This window comes from Crocuta crocuta, unplaced genomic scaffold (genome assembly GCF_008692635.1).
Source record: "Crocuta crocuta isolate KB4526 unplaced genomic scaffold, BGI_CrCroc_1.0 scaffold26, whole genome shotgun sequence".
Classification (NCBI taxonomy): domain Eukaryota; kingdom Metazoa; phylum Chordata; class Mammalia; order Carnivora; family Hyaenidae; genus Crocuta; species Crocuta crocuta.
Window position 1 is genome coordinate 9,536,739 of NW_027532249.1, and position 27,650 is coordinate 9,564,388.

The 27,650-nt window shown below is 39.1% G+C and overlaps 1 protein-coding gene across 1 annotated transcript in view; it reads left to right on the forward strand.

Annotated features, from left to right (window-relative positions):
- The first annotated feature begins 2,367 nt into the window (after nt 1-2,367).
- Nucleotides 2,368-27,650, forward strand: part of LPIN2 (lipin 2) — a 66,631-nt gene continuing 41,348 nt past the window's right edge. The window contains exons 1-2 of the mRNA XM_077778058.1: nt 2,368-2,505; nt 27,248-27,448. Coding sequence (XP_077634184.1) covers nt 2,398-2,505; nt 27,248-27,448 — 309 coding nt within the window. The 5' untranslated portion in view covers nt 2,368-2,397. The remainder of the gene's footprint in view (nt 2,506-27,247; nt 27,449-27,650) is intronic.

The following is a 27,650-nucleotide window of genomic DNA, read 5'->3' on the forward strand; positions in this document are numbered from 1 at the left end:
TCCCAAATTTTATCACTCTATCTGCCTTTCTTAACAGTTTTCCCCTTTTCCTGTCATCCCACCTGCGTGTTTTCTCGTGACTTCCCAGTTTTATTTCCTCTGCTTTTCCTTTTTAACCCCTTTCTCATTTTCTTATTTAGTTTTCCTTAATCTTCTTTTTTGTTCTCTTTTATTTGCTTCTCCCTCTCCCCGAAGTCTTATTTCCCATTGGTAGTAGCACACCAAAATCAGCTTTTTTTCTTACTGTTGTTTGATGCCAGGGATCTAGAACTATATTAGGACATGGAGGAAGAGGTTTAAATTGTTATATACATTGCGCAGTATTTAGGCCAAAAACACTTCTCTTTCAAAGGGAGGAATTTGTGTTCCCTGATGTTTACTGAGTTAGATGACAAGCATCAGCAGGCTCTTCCATGTACTCCAGGCTCACATTGATGTCTGTAGGCTGGGCAGCAAGCAGTGTGACCTACTGAATCAAGAGAAGTTTTTGCTACTTCTCATATTGGTGAATCTGGTTTTACATCCGACCATTTAATATTTTTATTATATGTATCTTGGCAGTATATTGCTGTGGTAAATCTTACCAACCTCCCCTTATTTGGTCAAATATTTGGAAATACTGTCTTTTTGTGATGTTTAGACAGAAAAAAAGTTTGATAATTTGAACTTAATACTTTAATGGAAAGATTAAAAATCCTGTCTTCTTCATTTCTTCATTAGTAGAACTTTAGCTGTATGTCCTTTTTCTCAAGATTGTCTCAGGGCCTACAGTAGTGCTTTGTCCAATAGAAATATGATGGGAGCCATATATGTAATTTTCAATTAATGTTTGTTTATTTTTCAAAGAGAGAGAGAGCGCATGAGCAGGGAGGGGGGAGGGAGAGAGAGAGAGAGAGAGAGAGAGAGAGAGAGAATCTGAAGCAGGCTCCAGGCTCTGAACTGTCAGCACTGAGCCCAGCGCAGGGCTCGAACTCATGAACCTTGAGATCACAACCTGAGAGCCAAAGTCAGATGCTTATCCGACTGAGCCACTCAGGCATCCCTGTAATTTTAAATTACATAAAGTAAAATGAAAAGAGGAAAAAACAGGTAAAATGTAATTTTAAGAGAATATCTTATTCAGCATATCCAATATAGCATCGTTTTAACATGTATGCATGAAAAATTAGGAGTTTATTTCACATTTTATTTCTTAGTATTTTACACCCACAGCACATCTCAGTTGGTTCTAGCAACNATTTTAACATGTATGCATGAAAAATTAGTTTATTTCACATTTTATTTCTTAGTATTTTACACCCACAGCACATCTCAGTTGGTTCTAGCAACATGTGGCTAATGGCTAATTGTAAAGGAACAACACAGCTCTAGACAGCTGTACTGAATAAATAGTAAATATATGTTGATTTACAGAAAGGTAGAAAGGAAATATCAAGAATGTTAGATTTTTACAGTGGAGCAATGTCCATACTCTTCGTTGTTGTACTACATGTTAATTTATATAACAATATAATTAATATTATGTTAACATATAATTTATTATTATGCACTTTGCATTATTTACAGGGCTGAGCACACTATCTTCCATCCAGAAGTTGTGAAAATAAATTGGGTCATGCTGATATGGAAAAAAAATTAATAGTTACTGAGTTCTAGAAAACATGTATAACCTGCTGTCTTTGGAAAGTTTGTTGATACTTAGAAAATAAATGAAAATTNTACTACATGTTAATTTATATAACAATATAATTAATATTATGTTAACATATAATTTATTATTATGCACTTTGCATTATTTACAGGGCTGAGCACACTATCTTCCATCCAGAAGTTGTGAAAATAAATCAGGTCATGCTGATATGACAAAAAAATTAATAGTTACTGAGTTCTAGAAAACATGTATAACCTGCTGTCTTTGGAAAGTTTGTTGATACTTAGAAAATAAATGAAAATTATTTTCCCTTAAAAGATTAATTTATATAAGATTATTTCCATGTATATTTGTTTTTATTTCTAAAAACAAGGATGTGATTGATTTAGAGAATCATTAACTCAATCCGTGTCTCGTATGATGGAAGCTGCAGGGACCGTCATGTGATTGGGCAGGACTTGGTACCTATCAGTGTAAACACATGGCACAGCCTGTCCATGCCTCTCCTTATCTTCTGTAGAGAGTAGGGGTTGAGGCGTTTCAAGCAAATCTTACTGGTAAAGACGTGTAGGTATTACTTTTTTTTTTTTTAAAAGAGCCATTTCCTTTCAGTTTTAACCATATTACTGTGTGTGCAAACAGTTTGCACTCAGTTTGTCAGCAGAACGGCTTTCCGTTTTGATAATTTAGAACTGTAGCTTCGTCTCTGAAGAAAGACATGCTTGATAAGCTAGTTCAGTTTTAAGATGTTTTACTTAGAAGATGATAATACTGATGAGGAGGAGAAGGTTCAAGAAGGCCCATTAAGGGAAACTGAAGGTATTTACCATGGAAAGGCCCCTACTGGTATCCTGGTGAGTTACATGCATCAATGTCCTTCCCTTTGCTTTCTTGCTCACTCAGTCTGCCTAGTCTGGGGGTGGGGGGGGGAGAACATCCACCAAAGGAAAATGGCTAATGTCTTTTCTTTGGAAAATGTAGCATCATCATGGATTTATTAACTTTTAATGTTATGTTCAACAGAAATATCTGGTACCTGCTCTCTTTCATTCACCCTACACTATCTTTATACTTTTTTCTATTTATTACTTAACAAATAACTTTCTGCCTAGAAAAATAATGAGGTTGCTGCTTTAAACAGAGTTTTTTTAAAACTAAGTTTCGAACTAAACATATCTGGTTTCACATTTTTGCAGTAGTTGAGGAATAAAAAAACTTAAAATTTATGGTTCTTACTGTCCTAGCCACAGTTTTTTGAAAACCACACTGATATTTTGAGACTGACATTTTATTCTGATATATGATACAAAAGAATGTGGTCTTTCTCCTGTGATTACAAACCAAAAAAATGTATAAGCTTGCCATATGTGGGGAAAATGCAAATTGAGGGTTTTTTAAAATTTAGACAAGATATAAAATAAAACCTCATATAGCAGTATAAGTTCTAGAAGTCTGCATTAAGGAAATAAAATCAGGTAAGTAGGGGACTCTATTTAAGTCTACCTGTGGAACCTTTTCCTTTAAAAATAATCTAATCTCAAGTAAATACCTTGAAGTAAAGGTATTTCTTAGAAAAGTAAGGGTGTATGTTTTCATGAAAACAAGTGTAAACTAAGAACAGGTAGATAATTTCAAAAAATCTGTGACTCTCATAATTATGTTGATTTTTAAAGTTATACAAATTTTTGTCACCAATTACATTTGTGTGCTTTAGCTTTTTGTTGTTTAAAAATTTTTTTTAATGTTTATTTCTGAGAGAGAGGAGAGAGAGAGAGAACGAACGAGAACATGAGCAGGGGAGGGTCAGAGAGAGAGGGAGACACAGAATCCGAAACAGGCTCCAGGCTCTGAGCTAGCTGCCAGCACAGAGCTTGATGCTGGGCTTGAACCCACAAACCGTGAGATCATGACCTCAGCTAAAGTCGGATGCTTAACCGACTGAGCCACCCAGGCACCCCATGCTTTTGCTTTTTGGACTTGTTGATGAAAGTGTACTTGTTCAGGGTTCTCAGGAACTAATGGAACTGGACATTGTTTGACTATGAATGGAAGTTAAGTATACAGGGAGAGGTAATTTACTTTTGAAGTTTCCTTTTTAATAGTATGAATATATGGATTCATGCACATTTTTCATAAAGGTCAGTAGGCAGAATAGTGAACATAGCTGAATCTTTATGAAATATTTTAAAAATTCTTTTAGTAAGTAGCACTAACACACGTAAAACACCCATCACCGGAAGAAGTTCTTATGCTTCCTGCTACTTGCATTTTCTAGAGAGAGGTCAATGGGTGTTTGATAGACTGCATTTTATTAACAGTTCCCTTTTATGTTAATGTTAGAACATTGAAGTCCCATGAGTCACCTTCCCTGCCCCAAGAGAAACTTGGATTTTCTGTATGGCTAATGTTTGGGACACTGGATTTGATATCTGCTTAATGAACTATACTGATTAGATGAGAGTTAGACTTTATAACTTGGGTGTGTGTGAGATGGGAGAGGGAGAAACCAGTTTTCAGGGCCCAGGCCCTCAGTGACCCTGACGCTCCTTACTATTCCTATGCTCCCTGGGCACACCTCTTGTTAGAGGGTGAATGACTATCTCTATCTTTTTTTTTTAATAGTTTATTGTCAAATTAGTTTCCACATAACACTCAGTGCTCATCCCCACAAGTGTCCTCCTCCATGCCCATCCCCCCCTCCCCCCACATCCATCAGTCCTCAGTTTTTGTCAGCATTCAAGAGTCTCTCATGGTTTGCTTCTCTCCCTTTCCCCCACCATTTCTGCCCTTCTTCTCCCCCTTGTTCCTCCGTCAAGTTCCTCCTAATCCTCCTATACGTGCAAACATATGATATTTGTCCTTCTCTGCCTGACTTATTTCGCTCAGCATAACACCCTCAAGGTCCATCCATGTTGCTACACATGGCCAGATTTCATTGTTTCTCATTGCCATGTAGTATTCCATGGTATAGATAAACCACATCTTCTTGATCCTGAATATCTCTATCTTAAAAGAAATGATTTTATGGATTTGGAGCATAAATGTATAAAATCTAATAGTTTAAAAACCCATGAGAAGACTTACTTGCTTTGTTAGAAATAAGGAATTGAAAAAAAGGTCCCATAATTTTTAAGAAGGTGAAGGTAATTTCTTTATTTGGTAAGGAAAAAACCAAATTGCTGCATATTTAAATACTTTGAAGTTCCAAAATCTGCTGGCCTTTATTTCCACTACTTATTTTAAGCTCCAATGATTACATTTAAATTAGGGCAACATACGATACACTACAGGAGTTCTTAGCCAGATTTGTAATCCTAGGAAATGCTTCTAGAATCAAATCTCTCTGTGGAGACTCTAGACCACATCTGGCCATTCCTTTTAGAACTGAGAACCCCATGCACAGAGGCTGTGAGACCTGCTCTTGGGGCAGAAGTGAGAACTTGACGTTTTCATGCCCTCACCAGCGGCAGGGGGTTCCAGGAAGCCAAGAAGGCAGTGCTTCTCCATCCCTGTCCCCTTGCACTGTATGTCATAGGACCTGGACACTAGTGTGGTTGAGTCCAAAAGGCTAATTTTTTTTAAAAGAGAATTTTGTATGTTTGTATTATTTACAGCAAAATAACAGAAACAGTGGTAGAAGATAGCAAGTCATCCTGTAGGTGGGGTGTGTGGCTTGGGGCAGAGTGCTTTATAATGAGTTAGAAAACCTTCAGTAGGGGATGTGGAAGCCTCCCCGCCAATCCCCAGCCATAGCACATCTTGCCATTACTTCCTGCTGCCCGAAATCCTAGAACAACACTGGGCGAATGGGTTCAAAACCAAACACTTCCTTCCAATCCAGCATGGACAGTGTTCACAAAACTAAATATTAAGTTGCATAGAATTTTATTTTCTCACAGAAATGTGGTGTTGTTATTAGGTGGGCAATTTGGGGGAGTAAATTGTAGAATTTCACAACTTGTTTGCCTCTTTAGTCCTTGATGCCACAGATGAGCTCAGCCTTTGTGGAGAGTGGCATAGAGGCTCTGGCCAGAAATATGTCTAGGCTTTTTGAAAATTATTTATTATGCATTTTTAAATGTAAGCCTCTATCTGTTGTCAGAAATTAAAGACTTAGATTCCTGCATACACATAAGTACACAAATACTCTACAATTCGGTAGAGTACAGGACTGAATTGTTAGTATAAAGAGAACAAAATTCTTTTCATTCAGCAAATCTTGTGTCACATTGGGTCTGCTAGATACTTTTTTTTTTTAAATTTTTTGGGTTTACTAATACGTTTGAATTATTTGCTGCTCTGAGTTTGTGAGGAACACAACTGAACGGATTTCAGCAAGTGGCTATATAAATGCTACCTCTTTTAGTTTACCCAAATACTTAGTCCTGATTACATACACCCTGTTACCTGAGCTGTTTTATTTTACCCAGTTGATTGGAATAGTCCCAATATTGCAGGTCTGATCCAGGTGCTGGTGAGTCAGTTTTGTGCAAAGGAAAAAGAAGTCGTGATCCCATCACTGTCTTTCGCTGTCACAACAATTGAGGTGTAGGTCCAGTCTAAAGGAATTAGACACAGCTCTGAAAGCATCTAAATAAAAATCTTACTTCACTTGGAAAACAAAATTTACCTTTTTATATTCTTTGTTTTACATTCATTTCTTAGGTATTAAATATTCAAAATCAGCTCATTTCTACTGAAGAAGAAATTATAGACGCTAATTGTAGAGTAGATACTTTTGCATTTGTGTTCTACATTACTTATCTAATTGAAAGGAAACATAACTTTTTTGGTTATTTTTCACCCTTGGTGGTGGTTGTAGAAAAATACTTTTATTTATCCTTCTTTGAAACCTTATTGCATAATCTAGAATCATTGAGCTCTCTTTGCTTAACTTATTTCAGGAAGATAATTTTCAAAGGGTGGAAATAACAGTATGCTGATGTTATTTTATTAATAAGAGTACCATTTTAACTGTGATTAAAATTATGTTTAGAACTCTTTGTGCCTTTGCTGTACCATCTTAATATTAGCTGTATTTATGTAGGAAAGACGTCCATCAGAAACTTGCCTAACGTGAATCCCAGGAAACTCTGCAGGAAGGGCTATGTAATCTCTAGAATGTTACTGCATTCTCTGGAATTTATCTGAACTTCACTTGAACTACAAATAGGCTATGATAAGTTAGGTCAAGGGTCGGTAGTTAAGATTATAAAAGTCATTTGTCATCTTTTACATTCTAACAGAGCATGAAGTCATAACCATCATAGAGTGATAGTCAGAATTTATGGGAAAAGTAATTCTTTAATGGGAAGTGAGGCAGGAGAGAAATAAAGTATTCTTCCTACTCCCCATTCAGGGATATTTTCAACAGGGGGCTGAGCATTGATCCCTTTCCCTGTAGTCATCAGACACAGCTTGGTAAGATGCCATTTTAGGGTCTCTTGGGGCTTTAAAAAGTACTTGTACCTATAATCTGGGGGGGAGCGGGGGGTGTGGCCTGATCATCAGGATTCCTCAGAACTCTTCAGTGATTCTGGTGGTAGCCAAGGACAGAGATTCCCATTTCCCAGAATATTAAAAGGGGTAGTAGAGCTTAGGAAATGTTTTGTTTTTAAAACTGAACTACAGACTTTATTCATATTTTCCCGACTAAAGTCCTTTTTCTGTTCAGGATCCAATCCAAAATCTCAACTTGGTATTTGGTAACGTCACTGTAGTCTGCCAGTGACAGTTGCTCAGTCTTTCCTTATCTTTCATGACCTTAACACTTTCAGTGACTCTTGGTCAGATATTTTGTAGAATTTCCCTCAATTTGAGTTTGTTTGATGCTGTCTCCTAATAACACAAAAGTCACGTATTTTTTGGCAACAGTACCACAGATGTGATATCATATCAGGAGTTCCATGATGTCAGTATGGTTTTTTTAAGTTTCTTTATTTTGAGAGAGAGGGAAAGCACGAGTGAGGGTAGGAGAGAGGAGGTGGGGGAGAGAGAGAGAGAGGGAGGGAGGGAGGGAGGGAGAGAGAGAGAATCCCAAGCAGGCTCTGCACTGTCAGCGCAGAACTCAACACAGAACTTGAACTCCTGAGCTGTGATTAAGGTGGTAACTGCCAGGTTTCTCTACTGTAAAGTTACTGTTTTTCCTTTTGTAATGAATAGCTGTCTTTGGGGAGGCTTTGAGAATATGTTAACATCCTGTTTGTCTTCTGTTTTTACAAATGTCTGTTGCATGCCACAGTTATTAACTGTGGTGTTCTAATAGTGGTTTTCTGTCTCCCGTATTCTTTATTAATTGGAATTCATCTTTAAGAGAAAGCTGCCCCTTATGAGTATTTTATTCTGTAGGTCACAATACTATCATTCTTTTGCTCAGATTGTTTTAGCTTTAACCATTGGGAGCTCTTTTCACATTAGCTCCTGTGTTCCTTTAACATAGCCCTATTTTCTTGATTTTGAACACTTTTCCTGCTTTTCTGGCACTATTAGATGCTCCAGCATCAACATGTATTGCCCTACCTCCAGCCCTGCGATCAGTTACTTCTCCAAGGAGCCATGGTTGTTTTTTATTGGATAATGGTGTTTATACATCAAGATCTTGGCTCTATGTGTGTGTGTTGCTTGTAATGGTATCCTTGATTCCAGATCCTCTTAACAGAAAAAGCTAGGATGTTAAATATGTATTCTAGCCCAGGCATACGCACATTATATTTGTGTACTTGTCCATGGAGACCTCTAATTCTAATCCAATACTACAGGGTTCATTTTAGCCTTCCTTCTAGGAAATTGTAGTTTTAGAAGCTTCCCAGGTGTTTATAATTAATCATACTTGAGGAATGGTGGCTTTTGGATATATATCTGTTAGGTACATTGTGGACCCAAAGGCTCTTGTGGCTTTGTTAAGTATTCTTCATTGATGAATACTCCTCGTTGAATCATCATTATTTTCCATTCTTAGGTTAGTCATTTATTCTTACACTGAAAATAATTTTTATGTCACTTCTGGCCCTTGTAACTAAAGGAACTCAGCCAGCTAGGAGAAAGAGTCCCCAGTTTTTTATAGGGGAGTAGAAACCAGTCCAGTCTCATGGCCAGCATTTTTACAAAAATTTGTCAGAGCAATTGAGTGCACTGAGGGAATGTTTAGTGGTTTGAATGCACAGGGAGGCCATGTATATCAGTACAAACACAACCAACTCAAATAACAAAAAGTTGCATAGTTTCACTAAAGCCAATTAAATTTATTTGAGTCCTTGAATTATCTTCTTTTTGATAAGGCAGTCTGCATTCTTTTTCTGAAGCACAGCATTCTTAGCAAGGCAGGCACTTGGTCCATCAAACTTGATGAGTGTAAACCCTCCAGACTTAGGTTGTTGAGGATGTGTAGACTGTGAACTTGAGGCCTGCATGTGCTTGTGAAGTTAGTATTTAAAGTAGGTGCAGTGACAGCAAAGGATACAATCCATAAAACCAATAGGCAACCGATGGAATGGGAAAAGATAGTTGCAAATGACATATCAGATAAAGGGCTAGTATCCAAAGTCTATAAGGAACTCACCAACCTCCACACCCGAAAAACAAACAGTCCAGTGAAGAAATGGACAGAAGACATGAACAGACACTTCTCCAAAGAGGCTATCCAGATGGCCAACAGACACATGAAATGAGGCTCAGCATCCCTTCTCATCAGGGAAATACAAATCAAAACTGAGATACCACCTCACACCGGTCACAGTGGCTAAAATGAGCAAATCAGAGGACTCTAAATGCTGGCGAGGATGTGGAGAAATGGGCACCCTCCTACACTGTTGGTGGGAATGTAAACTAGTGCAGCCCCTCTCAAAAGCAGTGTGAAGGTTCTTCAGAAAATTAACAGTAGAACTCCCCTATGACCCAACAATAGCACTGCTAGGAATTTACCCAAGGGATACAGGAGTGCTGAGGCATAGGGGCACATGTACCCCAATGTTCATTGCAGCACTCAACAATAGCCAAGTCATGGAAAGAGCCTGAGTGTCAACTGACGAATGGATCAAGAAGATGTGGTTTATCTATACAATGGAATACTACATGGCAATGAGAAAGAATGAAATCTGGCCATGTGTAGCAACATGGATGGACCTTGAGGGTGTTATGCTGAACGAAATAAGTCAGGCAGAGAAGGACAGATACCATATGTTTTCACATATAGGTGGATTAGGAGGAACTTAACGGAGGACTGTGGGGGAGAAGAAAGGGAAAAATAGTGGGGGAGATGGAGGGAGACAAACCATGAGAGACTTGAATGCCGAGAACAAACTGAGGGCTGATGGGAGTGAGGGGAGGGGAAGGGGATGATGGGCATGGAGGAGAGCAGTTGTGGGGATGAGCACTGGGTGTTATATGAAAACCAACTTGACAATAAACTATTTTAAAAATAAAGTAGGTGCAGTGACCTTCACATCCTATTGAAGCAATTCATCTGGCATGTCCCTACCTGAACTTAACCAGGGTACCATATGATAGGCCTTCAGGGACTTTCAGTCCAAGGAATTAACACGGTTGGGACAAGTTTAAAATGTCTAATTCATCTGTGATCCTAACTGAGGTTTTCCGGGGGGCATGAGAAAAAAATGAATTAATTGTAACATCTCTTTCCCTAGACTTACAGGCTACAAGAACATGTTTATTTGTTCCCAGTCTCACGGCTGTTACTTAACTGTAGAAGTCATGATGTCAATTCCTGATGTTTAGGTCACTGAGTAAAAAGAACTTCAAATAAAGTCACATTGTTTCAAAGGAAATTGTGTTCTACCCGTGTCTGGACTAAAGAGATAGTCATCACTGAAAATACAACATATGGTTTCCTTAGAAACCTAAGATTGTGTGCCTTTCATATGTGAAAGTGAGCCAATTAGTAAGATTTCCTGTTTTATGTTAGAGTTGCTTATGATTATCAATGATCATCACCAAAACAGGTTAGCCACACAATTCTTTTGCCCTAGAAAGTTTAGGATGAGAATGTGTTCCATAAAACATATATTTATAACTATAAATATAATCATACCGTTAGGGATATTCATCATAAAAAGGATAACACTTTTTATGTATGATAGCAAGTGGAAGAATCATCATGGCCTTCTAAAAGCACTTATGAAATTCCTATACATAGCCCTGAAAATTATATATACTTAGTGTTTTTAGGAGTTAGTGGCCCCAAGATACAGTAAAAAGATCCTGGACATTTGATACAGACATAGCTGAGCTTTTGTCTGTGCATCACAGAGTAATTTTTTGACTCTGTGTAATTTGCTTATCTTCTCTGAGCCCCAATTTTCTTGCTAGTACTATGCATATGACATTTACCTCACTTAACTGTGAGTATTAAACGAGAAGAGGTATATGAAATGGCATTTTGAAAGGGATAAATGTTAGTGCCCTTTGCTCTTTTTCCTCCATCACTTTCCCATGGCTAACACTAGGAAGAAGGTGGAGTAAAATCTGAATTGTAGGTTTTTTCAATGATACGCATAGCTTAAAAAGTTACCTTGTGAGTAAATAGTTTGAATTTTCACCAGTGTAACTGAATCTCTATTTTAAACAACTCCCACATATGAAAATCTAAGTCCATAAAACAATCAAACCGTTCCCACTTCGTAAAATAATTTACAGAATGATTTATTTTAACAGCAAACTCCTCTGGGTACACTGAAGATACCTTAAAAACAGCTGCAAAATCACTCTTGCAAAATATATCTAAAGCAGTCTCACTCCTAAGCTATTTATCCAAATGAGATTATGTTCACACAAAAGCCTGTACACAAACATCTTTACTGGCTTTATTTGTAATAACCAAACACTAGAAACAACCCAGATATCTTTCAGCTGGTAGATGGACAAACGAACTTTGGAAATCAATACATACAGTGGGATACTCTGTACTTAACAACACCAGGGGACAAACTGGATACCTGCAGTAGTAATGAGTAATCTCAAATGCCCTATGCTAAGTGAAAGAAGCCATATTCAAAAGGCTATATACTGTATGGTTTTACTTATGTGACATTTTAGAAAAGGCAAAGATTATAGAGAGAGAAAACCAGATCAGGCGTTAGCAGGGGATTGGGGAAAGTATTGACTACAAAGGGCCATGGAGGCATTTTGGGAAATGACCTAGTTCTGTATTTTGATTGTGGTGGGTATTACATGATTGCATGGTTAAAACTACACTAGAAAAGGCCTAATTTTACTTTATGTAAAATCCACCTTCATTCTTTTGAAAAAAATTTGTTTTGAATAGCTCAAGGTGTAGCTACTTAAAATTTTAAAATTGCATTTCATAGCCGACTGGGCATGAACATTTAGCCAGAAGTTTTTATATGCTGATAAGTGCAACCATTAGAGTATGGTTGACTAAGTAGTAATTTAATATCTATCATGATTAACTATCCACAAAATCTTAAACTCCTTACATTTCTTAATGATTTCACTTCTGTGTTTCTCTCTTGTCTCCGGTCAGGTTAAATGTTCCATGTAACATAATCTGTCACCTCATGTTACAAGTAGATAAGAACTGGGCATATTTTACCCATAACAGGAAAAAATAAGAACTAAATTATCAGAAATTGTGTGTTTCAAGGCATTATTCTATAATTTGGGAAATGAAGGGGAAAGAAGAAATACAAGAACAAGAACCATGAAGTTTTACAGAACTGCAATAGTTTGAAATGAGTTTGGTCACAGGAATGATGTGGGGGTTGGGGCAGAGTAATTGGGGCCCACTTTTCCTACTGTGCTGCTAGCTACCTTAGGATCTGTCTACTCAAGGAACACCTATTTTATTATCTATAGTGAAATCTGAAGGTACGTGTAAAATTGAACATTTAATTTTTTTTGTTCTGCATCAGTTAAAGTGAGTATTTTTGTTACATTGCTGAGCATTAGGAAAATGAAACTATTGCTACCAGCTGTTTACCTTGAAGGCTGTGCCTTATAGAATTATAATTTGGGACATTTTCATGTAAGTTTAAACTTGCTCGTAGGAGATGATAACCTAAGTCTGTTCTGTTTCATGCTGTTTTCTGTAATGGTCTTTGGTCACGGTATGATCATTGTCACTTTTAGCCTTTCCTCTGTCTCAGCTGACTTCCCCACACTGACTTCCCCTGACAGACCAATGAGCGGTCTCTTCCTCTACAAGTTGCTGTAGGGCTGCTCAGCGTTCTTCAGAGCAGTTTGCATGGATGTCGTTTGTTCTCACGGGGATATTTTTAGATTTACCCATGGGAGGTGGGTGTTGTTCTTAATTGTCACTCACATACTTATGCAGGTTTTTTCTGTGAAGTCTAAACCAACTTCTGGAGAAAAGCATTGGTTTCAGAATATCTGAGCATTGCTTTTGAAACATAGGGTTGGCCCCCGCTTGGCATTTTTCTTAATGTGTGGCTATGTGTAGATATACATATATCTTCATTTACATTTTGAATTTCTCTCATGTTACAATGCAAAACATTGTATATTTCTCCCTCTCCTTGATGATTCTATTCATTAGATCTTGTATTCATCGATTCATACATTCACTGATCTAAAAATACTCATTAAGAACCCCCCTTTGCTAGGCACTGTGTCAGGCTTTGGGGAGATGGTGAAGCATACAACACTTCTTCTTTCTTTGTCAGAACTTAAGAGTTTGGAGGTGTAGAAGCAAATGACTGCAGTGTGGTGAGTGCTTATGTGCTGTGGTAGGGAAAGGGCAGGGCAGGGCGCCTTGGATGCTTACAACCACAGACCTCTTCTTGTCAGCCCACTGCTTTCTTCTCAGCCCCTGAGCCCATGCCTCTACCCCACCTCCCACCCCATCTCTTTCTGATCTTTTGCATTGTGCTCTGTGTGTTCACAATCTGTTGTTAGCATACTTTATTTGTTCCCATCTCCTCTTCAGGAAGACTAAAACCTCCTTGTTACTCTTATAAAATATTAGATCAGCAGCCAACAGTAGTAGCTAGATAGATTGAGAAGACAACTTAGGTTGGATTATGCAGGATTGACCTGAAAATTATGAGGCCAGTGACTGGGGGTGGAAGTGAGGGAATTAATGGTTTTTGGAGATGAAATAGGTAATACAATCCTCCCTTAAACTGTACCTGCTGAAAAGCCAGAGCAAATATTTGGGTAAAATTTGGGTTCACGCTAAGGGAAAAAAGTATATTGCTGTGGTGGCCAAGTATCTTTCCTTTTTTCAACCTTACTCGGCCCAAGATAATTGTTCTACTCTGTAGATAGTATGGTGAAATCATAGAGAAGTGAGCCCAGTAAGCAGAAATCTGTGCTTCCAAACTTCCTTAAAGAGACTATGTAGTGACACATTTAAAATCTTAATTCATCAACTCACCAGTCAAGCTTAAGGCCAGCCTCATGTTTTCTCATTAAAAATAATAATAAAATATAATAAAATTGTCAAATCTCTGTGTTGTATATATGAAATTAACATTTGTATTATCTCTATTTTTAAAAAGTCTGAGTTTGAGAGAGGAAGGCTTTCACTAGTTTTCTCAGCGTGTTTTGGCAGGGTTGAGGGGATGGGAGGGTTATAGAGAGTTCCAGGTGGCTTTGTCAAGTCAGAATCCATATCAGTTTATCTGTGTTGGTAAATATCAGCATTGGACACTAAGCCAGGCAGACAAACTTCTAACCATTCTTCAGTCAGAGAAATGATAAGAGAGCAAGGACTGGGGCTGTGTGGCATCTCCATGTCTTCAGCTAGTGGGCCTTCTGGATTATTGCTCAAGTAGCACAGCCAGCCAGTTTCTTGTCAGTTTGGCTCTCCATACACACCTCAAGAATATCTGTTTGGGTCAAATGTCTCCCTCACCTCACTGTCAGATGTGCCAAGGCCTACACTCCAAAGTACAGATTTACTTTGGTTGGCAGGGGGATCTCTGAGAGAGAAAATCATTGTGATCCAGGGGGCCTTATTGTTATCCTCTGAGCCAGCCATTGCATCCTGTATCTGTTCAAGTTCTACAACAAGAATATTGGATCAGAAAATTCTCTCTTCAGGGCTGCCTGGGTGGATCAATTGTGTAAATATCCAACTCTTAATTTCGGCTAAGGTCATGATCTCACAATTGTGAGATTGAGCCCCACATCAGGCTCCATGCTTAGCATGAAGCCTGCTTGGGATTCTCTCTCTCCCTCTCTCTCTGTCTCGCTCAAAATAAATATTAAAAAAAAAAAGAAAACCTCCCTCTTTGGACACAAATGGAAGAGCATTCCATGTTCATGGATTGGGAGAGCAAACGTTGTTAAAATGTCTTTACTACCCAAAGCAAACTACACACTTAATGTAATCCCCACCAAAATACCACCGGCATTTTTCAGAAAGCTAGAACAAATAGTCCTAAAATCTGTATGGAACCACAAAAGACCTTAAGTAGCCAAAGCAATCGTGAAAAAGAAAAATGCAACTGGAGGATTTCAAGCTGCATTTCAAGACAGTATAGTATTGGCACAAAAACAGACACATAGATCAGTGGAACAGAATAAAAAACCCAGAAATAGACCCACAACTGCATGATCTACTAATCTTCAACAAAGCAGAAAAGATCCAATGGAAAAAAGACAGTCTTTTCAACAAATGGTGTTGGGAAAACTGGACAGCAACACAGAAGAATGAAACTGGACCACTTTCTTACACAAAAATAAATTCAAAATGGATGAAAGACCTAAACGTGAGATAGGACACTATCAAAATCCTAGAGAAGAACACAGGCAGCAACCTTTTTGACCTTGGCCAGAGCAAATTCTTACTAGACATGTTGCCAAAGGCAAGGGAAACCAAAGCAGAAACGAACTGTTGAGACTTCATCAAGATAAAAAGTTTCTGCATAGCGAAGGAAACAATCAGCAAAACTAACAGGCAGCCTACAGAATGGGAGAAGATATATGTGAACAACCTATGTGATAAAGGGTTAGTATCCAAAATCTGTAAAGAAATTATCAAACTCAGCACCCAGAAAACACATAATCCTTAAGAAATGAGCAGAAGACCTGACTAGATGGCTTTTCCAAAGATCTCCAGATGGCTAACAGACACATGAAAAGCTACTCAACATCACTTTTCAGGGAAATACAAATCAAAACCACGATGAGATATCACCTCACACCTGTCAGAATGGCTAAAATTAACAACACGGGAAACAACAGGAGTTGGCAAGAATGCAAAGAAAAGGGAACCCTCTTACACTGTTGGTGGGAATGCAAACTAGTACAGCCACTCTGGAGAACACTACGGAGGTTTCTTAAAAAGTCAAAAATAGGATTCCCTTATGATCCAGCAATTGCACTACTAGGTATTTACCCAAAGGATACAAAAATACAGATTCGGAGGGGTACATGCACGCTGATGTTTATAGCAGCATTATCAGCACTAGCCCAACTATGGGGAGAGCCCAAATGTCCATCAACAGATGAATGGATAAAGAAGATGTCACACACACACAGTCTCTTTTTCTCTCTCTCTCTGAAATATTTCTCAGCCATCAAAAGAATGAAATCTTGCCATTTGCAATGATGTGGATGGAACTAGAGTGTACTTAAGCGAAATAAGTCAGAAAAAGACAAATCTCATATGATTTCACTCATATGTGGAATTTAAGAAAACAGATGAGCATATAGGAGGAGGGAAAAGCGCGAGCGTGAGACAGAGGGAAACAATAAGAGACTGTTTTTTAAACATTTTTTAATGTTTTTTTAATTTCCGAGAGAGAGACAGCGTGACCAGGGGGAGGGTCAGAGAGAGCAGGAGACACAGAATCCAAAGACAGGCTCCAGGCTCTGAGCTAGCTGTCAGCACAGAGCCCGACAGAGGGCTCGAACCCACGAACCATGAGATCGTGACCTGAGCCGAAGTCGGATGCTTAATCGACTGAGCCACCCAGGCGCCCCAAGAGACTCTTAAAGGTAGAGAAAAAACACGGTTGATGGAGGGAGGTGGGAAGGGGATGGGCTAGATGGGTGATGGATATTAATGAGGGCACTTAGGATGAACACTAGATGGTGGATGTAGGTGACGAATCACTGAATTCTACCCCTGAAACCAGTATTGCACTATGTTAACTAGAATTTAAATAAAAATTTGAAAAGAAAAAAAAGTCCCCTCTTCTCACCTATCCTAAAGGTTGTTTTTGAGTCCTATGGGTTGTAATTAGGGAACGAACTCCTAGGAGAGCAGTCTTCCCAGATTAGAATTTTTATAAATGTGGGGCGCCTGGGTGGCTCAGTCGGTTAAGCGTCCGACTTTGGCTCAGGTCATGATCTCCCAGTTTGTGGGTTCAAGCCCTGCATCAGGCTCTGTGCTGACAGCTCAGAGACTGGAGTCTGTTTCAGATTCTGTGTCTTCCTCTCTCTCTGACCCTTCCCTGCTCACGCTGTTTCTCTCTCTCTCTCTCTCTCTCTCAGAAATAAATAAGACATTAAAAAAATTGTTTTAAATGAGGGGCGCTGGGTTGGCTCAGTCCGTAGAACATACATCTGTTAATCTTAGGATCATGAGTTTGAGCCCCATCTTGGATGTAGAGATTATTTAAAATCTTAAAAAAAAAAAAAAAAATTTTGGTAAATGAACTTTTGACACAGCCACTGTCAGTCCTAGAATTCAGGTCTTATAAAATCATCGGTCAGCTATTTATTAAAATATATGGAATTCAGGGCACCTAAGTGACTGTTGGATGTTCAACTTTGGGTCAGGTCACGATCTCACCGTTCGTGAGTTTAAGCCCTGCATTGGGCTCCGTGTTGACAGCTCAGAGCCTGGAACCTGTTTTGGATTCGGTCTCCTCCTTTTCTCTCTGCCCCTCCCCCGCTTGCATTCTGTATGTGTGTGTCTCTCTCAAAAACAACAAACATTAAAAAAAAGTGTGAAATTCAAGGTCTATTAAGTTTGGGTTACAGGTGAAGGTAATAGATATGGTTGAAAGGATGGGATACTTACATTAGCCCCTAACAACTCCTTTTTCTCAAGCTGAATCAGGACTGGGAAGAGAAAGTTCATTCAGTAGAGACTGAGTTAGTTCCCAAACAAGGATGCCTATCAGAATCATAAATAACTAGTCCTTAAGACCCTGCTTCTGGTTTTTTATATGTTTGGGTTGGGGTCCAGGAACCTACACCCTTAAGCATCAAAACTTGATTCTATTACGACCAGAGATCTACCCTTTGGAAATACTAACCTACACTGTGGTCTTTGTCAGTTTTCTTCACTTAGAGGGAAAAAAAGTTGGTAGACCTAAAAAAGGCCCTTGACTGTGCCTTCAGACAGTGGAGGTGATATAAAAAATAGGGTTGCTCTTTAGAGAGACTGCTTATAATCTACAGGGAACTGGTTAGAAACCCAGATCCTCCAAAGAACACTACATTCTGGCTAAGTCTTTCTCAGGAAGGAATCTTCTGAATTCAGATGCCCGCTCAGAAAGATTTCTAGAAGTGTCCTGTACGTCTTCTCCGAGGAAGGAAGGATGCAAGACAGTACCCAAGGATTTAAGCCTTCTTGTCTGTTTTATGACAGACTGATTTTGGAGGTAGCAAAAACAGGTGTGGAATCTTATCATAGGATCTCTTGCTTTTACAAGGAGTAATGCTTCCCTAACCTGGCTCATCTTTATTAATCAGTTATTAAACTTCAAAAAAAATTCAAGAAAATTTGCTGTTTAAAAAACTGTTAAGGGGGCACCTGGGTGGCTTAGTCGGTTAAGCGTCCGGCTTTCGCTTAGGTCATGATCTCGTGGTTCGTGGGTTCGAGCCCCGCGTCGGGCTCTGTGCTGACTGCCAGCTCAGAGCCTGGAGCCTGTTTCAGTCTGTGACTCCCTCTCTCTCTGACCCTCCCCTGCTCACGCTGTCTCTCTCTCTCCTAGAAATAAATAAAACATTAAAAAAATTTAAAAAAAACTGTTAAGGATGATTTTTCATATACACACAAGTTTGAACCAATGCAATAAGTGAAAATTCTTGAAGTTCAGGCTTAATAGGAAGTTCCCTACTAAATCTGCCCTTTTTATTTACATATTTAAGTTTGTTTATTCATTCATTCAGTAGTATTTACTGAATCCCAACCAAATGCCAGATGTATTTCTAGTTCTGTCTAGAATTGTGGCGTGATCCTAACCAGCTGTTTCCTTTCCCTTAGCATCGCCTTGGGTCTGTCACAGGTCCTGCTGATTCTCCATCTTCTCTGCACATCTTCTGCCTTTAGAGCTGTGCCATCTCTTAGTTGAACTGTCTGTACATTATTTGGGAATTCTGGGAGACACTGGGTTTTAGTTTACACATTCTTTGCATGGGGACTAAATGGTCGTAGAAACATTGGAGAGCCCTGTTCCAACAGCCCACCTGGACAGCAGGACAGAAAGGGAGCGGCTGTGATCTTGAGGAGACTTGGAACAGTACAGTTGAGATGTGCAGCTGTCAGCATTTCCTTGTGGACTTCGGTTTCAAGGAGATCAGATGGGCCTCAGTAGAGCCCTGGGGCTGAGGCCCTCTCCTCCCCGAGGGCAAGGACTGTTCCTTGTGCTGCAGCTGTTTCCTGTTTCTTATTTTATAAAGTGAGGGTTAAAAAGCAGCTAATTATAAAAAAAGAAAAATTAGCATTTTGTTATCATGGGGGATAAAAAGCTGAATGGTACAAAGTAAGGCATTTATTTGAATTTTAAATGGCCAAAGAGTGGCTTCTCCAGGAAAACTTTCTTTATCAGGCTTAGTGTCAGTTGTGTGTGCTCACTCATAGATGGCACTGTTTTGAATAGTTTTCCATTACAATATGTCTAGCTAAATTGTAACCTCATTTAGTTCTTTGTAATCCCCATAGTGTCTGCTAGGCACAGAGTAACCGTTTTAGAGAATGTCTTGACAGGATGTGGGCAAGTCTTCAGGGGGACTTTTCACCCCCTGACCTCCCAGACCAGGGAGAAGCTTGCAGCAGATGCTGCTGTGCGTGCCTTTCATCTCCTACTTTCAAAGAGACAAAGTTCTCAGCCAGTGATGCCCTCCAGGTTTATGTTTGGCCACCTCTCAGAGACTGGAATTCATAGAGAACTGTAGCCTTAGTCCAACTTGAGTTCAGCCTTAGATCCCTTGTCCTCAGGGTTACCAGCTGACCCTGAGAGCCCCATGGTTTAAGCTACTGGTGGGAAATAGCAAGAAGGTTGGGACCCTGAGTACAGTAGAGCTGGTTCTAGTGAATAGTTATGGAAAGTTAAATAACTTTTGTCTCAGTCTAAATGTAAAATGAAATGAAAAATGTCTGCCTTATGTAAATTCTCTTTTTGAAGATGAAATGAGAAATGTTTGAGAAGGTTCTTGAAAAAAAGTAAGTGCCACTCAAAGGCAGAACATAAGCTTCGGTGCTGGGAGGAGTTTGGTCTAGGAGCATAGGTGTAAGCAGGAATGTGTTCTGTTTCCTGAAATTTCTAGACGTTTCTGTTCCCTCATAGCACACTCCCTCACATCTGTGAGCAGAAGGTTAGAATGTTGAGGGCAAGCTCTTAGATTGCTCAAGCTCTTGTTGAGGGCAAGTTCATCTCTGTCCATAAATTCTGACCACGTATGACCTCCCAGGAAGTCCACTTCCTAATCTTGTAATGTGAGTCTAGCAGGCGAATTAGTAGTCAGTGCTCTCATGACAGTGTGCAGAAAAGACTTGAAGGGCCAAATAGCATTAAGTAAATAACATTCCAGGTTCTAAAAGCAGCCACTTGCAGCAGGAAATCTGGGGTGGGGTCTCATTAAGGCTTTTCAGATCAGTGCTTTAGAGCGTTTCTATCACTTAGACATGCAGTTAGGCTGTAGTCAGACTTGAGTTTGATTATTGGCTTCACCACTTACTGTGGTGACCTTGGGCCCTTCTGAACCTCAGTGTCCTCATATAAATGGGAATACTGATACCAAACTCCAAATACTTGTGAAAATTACATGAGATAATATACAATTTTCCATAGCACTTGACACATGATGGACATGTAACAACTGTAATTATGTTTGTTAGTAGCAGTACTGCTAACTAGTAATAATACTATTGACTAGGTATATGAGGGTAAATTTAAAACCTAGGTAACAGATTTTGATATATATGAGTGGTTTAGAATATATCCATTTTTGTATTGATAATGATTTAGAAATTATAGTATTTTAATAAGTGCCTATATCCCAGAAATGCTGAGACATAGGAGCACATGTACCCCAATGTTCATAGCAGCACTCTCAACAATAGCCAAAACATGGAAAGAGCCTAAGTGTCCATCAACGGACGAATGGATCAAGAAGATGTGGTTTATCTATACCATGGAATACTACATGGCAATGAGAAAGAATGAAATCTGGCCATGTGTAGCAACATGGATGGACCTAGAGGGTGTTATGCTGAGTGAAATAAGTCAGGCAGAGAAGGACAAATATCATATGTTTGCACGTATAGGAGGATTAGGAGGAACTTAACTGAGAAACAAGGGGGAGAAGAAGGGAGGAAATGGTGGGGGAAAGGGAGAGAGGCAAACCATGAGAGACTCTTGAATGCTGACAAAAACTGAGAACTGATGGATGGAGGGGGGATGGGCATGGAGGAGGGCACTCGTGGGGATGAGCACTGGGTGTTATGTGCAAACTAATTTGACAATAAACTGTAAAAAAAAAAAAAACAACTGTGCAAGATTGCTAAAGATAAAAAAAAAAGTACCTATATCCCTTTTCCTTAGCGAAAATTATTTTTCATTGAACATATCACCTTTAAATAGTTTTGAGCAGTTTTTATAGGAAGAATATCTGTATTTGAACATATTTACTGATGATTCCATTTATAAATTTCTACTACGTATCATGCTGGCTTACTTGAGTTTCTCTGATGCTTAGGAAAAGCTACTAAGCAAATCTTTACACTACCCGTTTATTCCAGATACTAGTGTATGTTTACTTTAAAAATTTTGATAAGAAAAATCTGACAGTGGGCACCATTGAATTTCATGAATGAAGGACTGATTCAGTCCATTGAATTTTATGCATAAAGAGCCATTTGGTTTCTCATAAGTATTTTTGTTAATTTCTGTTTTCGGAGTCTTCCCATTTTTAGTTCAGCGATCAGTAAGTACCTCCCTGTTTTGGTACCTACTCACATCTAACCCAGCCCATGGGAGCCAGTGCCTGGACATAAACACACAGTATACATCGTATATACTGTATATTAGGCCTGTCTACACCACTGTCTAGTTTTGGATCTCCCATTTTAAAAAAGTTCTTTAGTTTGCCGTAAAAGTGAAAGTAAACCCAGTCATTTTAGAAGCACGTTTAGCCCAGAATAGATGAGACCTAGTTATAGTTGTACAACAAACTCTTTGGTGTATAATGGTATCATTTAGAAGCGGTGGCACGTATTCATTGTGACTTCTAGTGGACATAATACTAGGGCTGTCTGATATTGTTATCAACTTCTTGATGAAAGGAGTGAGTCTTTGTCAAGGGGAAGTATCCCAGCGTTGAGAAACAGTATGGCAATTATATTGTTTGAGAAGATACTTGCCTTAGCTTGGGCTGCCATAAAGAATACTACAGACCGGGTGTTCTAAACATTTATCTCTCACTGTTTCGGAGGCTGGCAAGTCCAAGATAAGGTGCTGGGCAGTTTAAGTTAATTCCTAGTGAGGCTCCTCTTCCTGGCTTGCACACTTTCTCACTTTGTCCTCACATGGTAGAAGGAGAGAACATGATCTCTGGTCTCTCTCTCCTTACAAGAACATGGATTTGTCATAGAGGCCCAACCCTCTTGACCTCGTCTAAACCTGATTGCCTCCCAAAGGCCCCACCTCCAAATAATAGGACTTTGGGGGTTAGGGCTTCAACATAAGAATTTGAGGAGGTGACAGGTTCAGTCCATAACAACACTTAACCTTTTAAAGCCTTAATTTTATTATCTTTAAAAATAGAAATAATATTTACTCTTTCATAAGGTAGTTCTGAGATTATGTATATGCTTAGGAATTTGGTACATAGTAGATCTCAAAAAATTAGTTGCTGCTACTCTGATGATTAGCTTTCCATATTTCAGGAATGTGCCAGAAGCACTTTTGATATTTGTTGAAACACTGGGCTAGATAAATACTTTCAGTTCTAGGAGTGCATTTTTATATTTTCTCTGTGCTTGTGAGCCTGAAGATAGGGATGCTGCTCTATGAACATCCTTCAGTTCCACATTGCTCTGTCTGTGTGGGCATCTTTATGTCCACCTGCTTTCTGATTTTGTGTTTACTCTCTCTTTGCTTTTTCTCTGATTTTTTTTTTTATCTCTTCGTCTCTTAGTCTCTCTGTCCCTGTCCTTGAATTTATATAAAATATNTGTTATTTTTCAAAAGGTAGTGTCTTCAGTGAGGTGTATCCCTGATATGTGACTGGGTTACTTGATCGTCTTCCCCTCTTCACAGTCCCACTTTCCCAGGCATTGACCAGGACAGATGTTAGAGACCTGAATTTGTTCTCAGTTGGCTTTATTATGGCTAGTGCTGAGCTGGACATGTAGGATTAAAATTTTATGGTACTAGATAATGCTTAAAGAAGAAGCTGGGGGATTTCTTTTGTTTAAAAAAATTTTTTTTACCATTTATTTTTGAGAGAGAGAGACACCATGCGAGCAGGGGAGGAGCAGAGAGAGAGAGAGAGAGGGAGACACAGAATCTGAAGCAGGTTCAAGGCTCTGAGCTGTCAGCACAGAGCTGACCTGGGGCTTGAAGTCACAAACTGGGAGATCATGACCTGAGCTGAAGTTGGATGCTTGACCACTGAGCCACCCAGGCGCCCCTAGAAGAAGCTGTTTAACGTGTCATGCATACAGCAACCAGTTGCTTTTCCCCCAGACATAACCATGGGGCAGCCCCGTACCCCACCTAGTTGGAGTGCCCCTCCCAGCAGAGTTGTGCCCTTCATTCCCAGTGTATAGTGAATGTTACAGCACCAGGCCTCTCTTTACTTTCGTTTTCCCAGCCTTTGTAATCTAAACAATTGTTTTATATCTGCTAAGAAAAAAGCCAGTCATTTGATAGCCTGTATTTTTTTTACATTTAGCAACTGGCATTTACATAATAGACTTTTGTATAACAGCACATCCTTTAACCATGGTAATTAAAATCATTTTGAATAGATGTAGTTACACTTAATTATGGATTCTGTGCTTTGGTTGATGTAAGCTTATTACACATTTAGTTTATAAGATTTGTTTTATGGCTGAATGAAGATGCTTAAAGTTATCATATTTCAGTTTCTTTTAAGGAAAGGCCTATATAATTCATTATGAAATTTTTAAATATTTGTAACAAAGCTCATTTTTAAATTGCCACCAGTCAAGCAGTAACACAGAGATGGGTCTACTTGGGTCCTGATTAATGTACATGCCATGACAAGCAGAAAGCATATCCTGAACATATATTACTTACATATTATGAACATTCTGATGGACAATTCTAGGTTGCTGAAAAATACTCTGATAAAAGAGAGTGAAAATAGGAACTACACGAGATTAAATTTTATTTCACCTCTTTTTGGAGACATTCTTAACATAAAACTTGTACAGTGTGACTCCAGAAATAAGAAACAAAAAGGTGTTTATTTTCTTTTCCTCTGAATTAATGGTAGTTCTCTTTTATGAAACAAAATGTAATGAGATATTCAGGTAGCAAGTCAGCATATGAAAAGATGTTCAGTGTCATTAGCCATTAGGGAAATGCAGATTAAAACTAATATCACCTGTACTTGTCATCATGGCTAAAATAATAAAGTACCAAATGCCGGCAAGGATGTAGAAAAACTACATCTCTCTGACATTGCTTGTGGAGGTGTATAAGGTACAGTGACTCTGGTGGCAGTGTCTTTGAAAACTAATCATGCAGTTATCATTCAGCCCAACAGTCACATCCCTGGGGGCTTATTCCAGTCAATTCGAAAACTGATTTTCTTAAATTCTGATTTTCTTAAATTCTTTTTTTTAATGTTCATTCATTTTTGAGAGATGGAGAGAAACAGAGCATGAGTGCGGGAGAGGCAAAGAGAGAGGGAGGCACAGAATCTGAAGCAGGCTCCAGGCTCCGGCTGTCAGCACAGAGCCCAGTGCAGGGCTCAAATCCATGAACTGCGAGATCGTGACCTGAGCTGAAGTCGGACACTTAACTGACTGAGCGACCCAGGCACCCCTGAAAACTGATTTTCACACAAAAACCTATACATGAGTGCTATGGTAGTTTTAACTGTAATACTCAAAAACTTGAGTGTTACAAACTAGGGTACATTCATGTCATATAGTACTACCTACCTCCCAATAGAAAGGAACAAACTGTTGACCTATGCAGCAACCTGGATGAATCTCCATAGCTGAAGTGGGAAAAGGCCGTGAATGACAAAAGGTTATATACCATATGATTCCATTGATATAACTTTCTTAAAAATGGCCAAAGTAACAGAAATGAAAAACAGATTAATAGTTTCTAGGGGTTAAGGAGAAAGTGAGGGAATTGGGTGTTTGTCGCTATAAAAGGCCAATAGGATGGATCTTGATGATGATGGAAATGTTCTTAATTTTAACTGAATCAGTGTTGATATCCTGATTAGGATAGTGCACTAGAATTTTGCAAGATGTTGGGGGAAACTGGCTTAAAGGATACAGGAGCTCTCTTTGTATTTCTTAAAAGTGCGTGCATGTGAAACTACAGTTACTACAAAACAAAAAAGATTAATTTTTAAAAATGAGATGTAATATGAATATTCTGATGAAACAGTATTTCCTCCCTACACACGTTTCTTTTTTGTGTGTGTCTCGTTTATTGATGGTTCATTTGATACTTTATTCATTGAAGAAATAATTATGGGGCACTTGGTGTGTGCTTAATTTGGCCTTACCAAATGATTTCTAAAACCAAAATCAAAACCAACTTGTAACTATTTTATAAAGGATACTACCTTATTTAGTAGTAAGTTTTGCAGCTAGTTTACATCCTCAAAGCCATCTGTAGATACATTTTGGGGCCTTCATAACATTAGCTTTAAAATATTAAAAAAAAAAACCTCTGGGGTAAAATTATTGTAGTTGTGCTCAGTGGTATAAAACGGATGGGTCTTGATTACACATTCCTCTGTGTGTAAGAGCAGCGAAAATGAGTGGAATCTGGGCACTGCCAGCAGGCACTCGGGAGTTTTTCTGGAGGCAGATGTCCTGGCAGTCCCCTAGGTTTTCCCACTGGAGTAGCATTCTTTCTCCCATTTCTGCTTTGGATTTCTCTCACAACATTGAATGTGCTCTCTGGTAACTTTTCTGAGCATGCAACTTTGAGCTTAAAGTACCTGAAAAGCTGGGGGTAAAGAGACAGCTCTGCTTATGATAAATGATCTGGAGAATTGTCTGTTCTCTAGTTCAGTAAAACTTGGCCTCTGGATTAGCCAGAGCTGTGGAGGATCTCTTACTTGGTCCATGTCCCTCCTGTCCCCAGATGAATGACTTGCTGAATTGTGCTTTGACATAATACTAGGGGTGTTGGTGTCTAATGAATGAAATGTGGTGGTGGTATTTGATAAATGGAGATGAAATTTGATAATGTTGGACTAAAGAGGAGCTATTTTTTTCTAATTGGTAAAAGAGTTGAGGGGAAATCAAGGAGACTTCCCTACTGGTCTTTGTTGCATACTATATGGTAGGCGCCCCAACCTGTGGTCAGATAAAGCCAGCCCTAGCCGCAGCCACAGTGGATGTGGGGCACAGAGGAAGCATTTCCTAGCATTCGTGCAGCCCCGGTCACATGCACACATGTCCATCTTTGACCCTTTCTGGAGGATCCTTTTATAGCATAGTGACGCCAATTTGACTAGATAATTGTAGTTGACCAACAAGATTAAAACCCTTTCTGTACTTTGAACTTTGTAGAACATGAATGTATGTTCTAGTGAGTTGTGTTAAAAGCACTGAGGGGATTTTTGATAAAAGTAATGCTATAAATTGGTTAGACCCAGTCAAGCTGACCCAGAGTTTATTTAATCTATCATGCCTCTGAACCATATTTGATTAATAGTTTTATAGAAAACTCACCTGTCAATTAATTGTCTTCAGCAGAAACCATGGATTTCTGGTTTCTCCCGGATACGATCATTGGTCATTTTTTCTGCTTAGTTGCCATGGTCAAGGGTGGATGCAGTTGCCCCAGGTTCCTAGTGATCTTGGGCAAGAGGGCATTGGTGGTAGTCTGGGTTCTTTGGTGGTTCTGTGCAGCTTCTAAACTTTAGAGGGACGAGGGACACCTCTGCTGGCAGCTAGCAGAATACTGAATGATGGAAAAGAAAAGAGAACTTAGAGTTTAGGCATGCCTCAGGCACTGGCCAGGACAGCCTCTTAGAATACAAAGGAGAACCATCTGGATTTTGTCCTTGTGTGGAATTGTAGAAAAACAGTGGCAGAGTGAGACTAACTGGTTCAAGATCAGCAAGGTTAACATAAGAATATAGTATACAAATGCACAGTACACTTTTAACTACCACTATTTTTTTCTCTGTCGTTAGGTCCACAGATCCAGTGATACTCATCTATTTTTTTTTTCTTGAATTTTGTAGTTTCAAACCATGAATTATGTGGGACAGCTGGCTGGGCAGGTGATTGTCACTGTGAAGGAACTCTACAAGGGCATTAACCAAGCCACTTTGTCCGGGTGCATCGATGTCATTGTGGTGCGACAACAGGATGGCACCTATCAGTGTTCGCCTTTTCACGTTCGATTTGGGAAGCTGGGAGTCCTGAGATCCAAAGAGAAAGTGGTGAGTACAGGGGGACAGCTTGTTCTCAAAGAAGGTGAAAGGCTAGATGGTAGCAGAATAAGTTGCTTCTGTCTATTCTCTCTGGTCTCTCTCTCTCTCTCTTTTTTTAAGGAAAACCTGTATAATGTTGAAGATAATCGCATGAGAAGTAGTCAGCCTTTATTATTTTGAAGTTGCTGCTGAATTCATAAGCCTTACATAC